Source organism: Drosophila obscura, unplaced genomic scaffold (genome assembly GCF_018151105.1).
Source record: "Drosophila obscura isolate BZ-5 IFL unplaced genomic scaffold, ASM1815110v1 contig_179, whole genome shotgun sequence".
NCBI classification, from domain to species: domain Eukaryota; kingdom Metazoa; phylum Arthropoda; class Insecta; order Diptera; family Drosophilidae; genus Drosophila; species Drosophila obscura.
The window spans coordinates 4,459,109-4,463,411 of record NW_024542766.1 but is presented as its reverse complement, the minus strand read 5'-3'; the positions used below and the strand labels follow the sequence as shown (position 1 = coordinate 4,463,411).

Below are 4,303 nucleotides of genomic sequence, written 5' to 3'. Positions count from 1 at the left end.
TTTATGTTATTTTTCTAACATACTTTTTGTGTTAAAACGCGTTAATAATGGCAATTAATTTTCATCATTTTGGTGGGGAATATTCTTTGTTTCTTGTTTTCTGTCGTTTGCTTGATTTGCATGAATTTGCAATTAATTTGATATGTTTGTCATTCGAGTGAAATATATTTGTGTTTTGTTTGTTTTTTTTTGTTTTTTTCTTCTGTTGATTTTTAATGAAAGGCCCAAGGCGAAATGTAAACAGCGTATGGAAAAATGCTTTTAGTGTCAGCCCCCACATTAATGGGCCGCCAAGAAAGACAAGAAGGCGTGACATCATTGATTGGGCCTTTACCTTTCAAAAAGTATCTTCGCCCTTTGTGCGTGTGTGTTTTTTTTTTGGGCTCGGCCAGACATTTGATTGTGGCTCGCTGATTGAAATTTATGTGGTGTTTATTATGACCATAGTTTAAACTAATGCTATTAGACAGCTCTGAAGCATAGACAACAGATTGCGGTATGTATTTAGCTCATGCGATTAATCATCGTGGCTAAAAGGAGTTCCATATAATATGACTTGATTGTTTCCTCCATTGAGTTGCTCAAAAAGATGCTTCTATAGCTAAATAACTTATTCAACAGCTGCATCGTAAACTATATAATTTTTGATTACCATAATGAAATGTAAAAGGTTTTTTTTTTAGCAGTGATTTGATCTTCTTTGGTAGTTACGTGACTCCATCCGGAATGGCAGTTTGCCTAGAACTGGAGCCTGCCTGGATGCTGCCTTCTCTCTCTCTCTCTCTCTTTGGAGTATTTCGTTTAAATATATAATTTATATTGTGTCGGCACGTTGTGCCGCTGTTGCTGTTTGCTGCTTGCTGCTTGCTGTTGCCGTTGATGGAGCAACTGACGCGAACTGATGCCACCCAAAGCCCCGTGCCCTGCTACATGGCAAGATCGCCTGCCTGCCTGCCAGTTGTTAATGGGCGTGTCAAATAAATTATGAGTTTCGCACACACGAACGAAAGGCGGCAACAGGCAGCAGCAGCATCGACCAAGAGAGATCATACTCTCGCGTATCGTGCGTGCTTTTTTTCTTCTTCTGGTTTTTTTGTTGTTGGTGGGAGCGGTTGGAAAAATGCTTAAGTAAATTACAGTGCGTGCAAATGTGCTTGTGAACATGAAATTATAATTTAGCCCCCAGAATACAGAACCGGGCCCAATCCACCAGCTTCAATTTACAATTAACCCGATGTTCGGGCCATGCCTCTCTTTTGCATTTTGCCTTTTAATCAAGCCAGAAAAATGTTGAAAATTAACAAACCAGCAAGCGGTGCAGTTTATGCTTGATTATTATGTTTTCAAGACGAGAGTTTCCGGGTGGGTCCCAGCTGTCTCTCTCTGGCCACAAATGAATCAATCAGAGACAAGTGCATGCAAAAAGTGCAGCGACTCGCCATAGAGCATAGAGAGTAGCGAAATGCATATACCATTGACAGCTTACAACATTTTTTGGTGCCCTGCAGTCACATGTCAAACATTCAGGTGATTGGCTTACCATTCGTATATTTTTTTGGCAGTGTCCCCACCACCCCCGAGAGAGTTTAGATCAGAACATCTGTTGGCCCTTTGGGGCTAACAAAACAAACGGAAAAAAACACAACCAGCTGTATGTGTTGTATAAATTCAATTTACATTCGCTATGAAATGTTTAGAAATATATTCAATATTCGATTGGATTTATGCGGGGGGCATTTCAACGTGTAAAATCGCCACACTTGAAGCATTTGCATTCGGTGGGCTCCCGCAGACGTATATCCATGGTGCCCATTTCCTGGCTTGTTAGACGAGTGCCATCCGGATCATAGCAGTGGGTGAGTGTGATGACCTTTTCCTTGAGGAAACTTTCGCGACAGCAATAGCACTCCTAAAATGACAGGCATCGATTTAAGAGAGAGAGTTCTATTAGTTCGTAAATGGCTTATACTCACTTTCAGAAAACCCGTTGGCGTGATGACCGATGGCTGCACCTGACTGTTGCACAGTCCCTCACATTTATTGACTATAACATCGGCATTGCAGGTCCTCTGCATGCGACCCAGCTCATCGAACTCCTCCTTGATCAAGTGTATTTCCGACTTTAAGGTCTCACAGTTCTCATCGCCAGTGCCCTGATGGTTATAGCGCAAAGCCCTCAGGCATTGGGGCACTAGCAGCGCAGCAATGAAAAACAATTCCTGGACATGCATTATGTACCGCACCCAACGCCCAACTGTTCTGATGCCAGTGCCGAGAGGCTGCTTTTATAGAAGGGTCCAATGCGATTTAGCGATTCAATTCCATGATATATGTCAATGACTTGGGCGCTGATGGAATGTTTGTGTCCTGCTCAGCGGGCGGGAAAGTCGGTTATGTTGTGGTAGGACCTCATTCGATAATGCTGCAATCACTTTACTGCTCGCTTAATTGGCGATTAAATCAAATGGCCCCCAACCACAAGTTATGTATGGAATATACATCCGATACATATATTGTTTTTTTTGCATATATATTAAAGCTTTTAATGAATATTTGTGTGAGGTCACAGAGTGAAAAATATTGGGAAATATTGGGAATAAAAGTGCGACAAAAATTAAATTTTGTATTTTGAATAATAGAATAAAATGGATTAATATTTTATTTCATTATTTTATTTTATTACAATATATATTTTATTATTTATTAAATTTTATTTTATTTTATTAAATTTTTTTAAATTTTAAATTATTTTATTTATTATATTTCTTTCTTTACTACATATATTGTTCAGTTTTATTTATATAAAATATTTATATTTATATATTCATATACGAGCACTTCCGTATTTCTTCAACCTTGAGAGATTAAGTAATTCCCACTGCGATGCCCACTAATCATATTTTATTATCAGCTGATATATATATATATTTGTAGTGCAATATATTAACGTAATATTCTAGATTTAATCAGTAGACGCTGCTCGAATGTCTACCGCAATGGGTGTTCCCCACAAAAACAAAAAAAAAAGAATAAGTAATGAAATCGCAATCTGTCTGCCGTTTCCTCTGGTATCACCTCTCGTACTCGTATCTCCCTGTGCCTCCTCTCTCTGTCTTTGTTTCGCCCCAAAATTCGCAGCATCAACAGAGTGTATTGCCTGCCTCTCTTTTTCTCTGCCCATCGCTGGCTCGGCTCTTTTTCGCTCTCTATGGGGGATATGGTCGATGGGTTGCGCTTTAGAATCATCGACGCAAACGCAAAAAGTCTCAATGGCGCCGTAAATTATGTTTTATTATGCAATAAAGTCAACCATAAAAATGCTGCAATAAATTAAATTAACTACTAAAAATGCTGATTTTATTTTTGCCCTCCGTTTGCAAAATTGTTGTTCATACCAGACCGCTTTCTCTTCTTATATGCATACCATCACACAACCCTACATATATCGTATATAATACGAATTTGTATGCATATGTGCCTGTCGTTTGGGCCAAAGTTCTCATCTGTTTTGCCATTTTTTTGTTTTTTTTTTTGTTTTTTACTTTGTTACTTGCCGTCTGAATTTTTTGACTATTTTCTGTGCAGTTTTGATGACATTTCAGCTGCAGTTTTGCAATAAAATTGAGAGACTTTGAGGGAGATATTTTAGATTGTATGAACCTCCATCTGCTCAATTATTTGTAGCAGCCCCTTTTGGGAGTATGATAAAATTTATGTTTCTTTATCAGTCAAAATGTAAACCCTTTGATTTCTGCATTATATATAGGGGCGTAAACTTTCATCACCAAGAGCGTGGAACCTGTCTCATTAATATATTTCCTCTCCCAATCAAATGCTTCTTTTTCAAATTACTGAATTTCACTAAGAAACATCCGAACATCAAACGAAACCTATACCACAAAAAACAACACCAAAGGATTCACCAGCAGCAAACCAAAAAAAACCCCCTGCAGTCGGATGCACACAAAAATGAGAAATCCTGGCAACAGCAAAAAAAGCGAAGAGAAATAAAAACAAAAGCGCAATGTTTTAAATAAATAAATATGACACATAAATACAAGAAAACAATGCTGCAAAAAAAATATATATCTCAATGGCAAAAAAAAAAAAAAGAAACAAAAAGATATACAAAAAAAATATTGGCAACAACAAAGCGAAAACCGACGAAGCGACAGGAACAGGAAAAGGGACAGGGACAGGGACAGTAACAGAGGACCGACAGTTAATTCCGCGAAAGAGGAAATTACAATTCATGCCCTTTGGCGGGAGAGTCCATGATTATCAGATCGAATTAGTGTCTGAC

General features: G+C 38.3%; 1 protein-coding gene across 1 annotated transcript; it reads right to left on the bottom strand.

Annotated features, from left to right (window-relative positions):
- Nucleotides 1-1,667: 1,667 nt before the first annotated feature.
- Nucleotides 1,668-2,266, bottom strand: LOC111064719 (partner of bursicon). The gene is made up of 2 exons (XM_022352480.2): nt 1,974-2,266; nt 1,668-1,909 (listed from the first exon to the last, which is right to left on the bottom strand). The coding sequence occupies exons 1-2, from the start codon at nt 2,229-2,231 to the stop codon at nt 1,739-1,741; spliced, it is 429 nt and encodes a 142-aa protein (XP_022208172.2). The 5' UTR covers nt 2,232-2,266; the 3' UTR covers nt 1,668-1,738.
- Between the last annotated feature and the right edge of the window lie 2,037 nt (nt 2,267-4,303).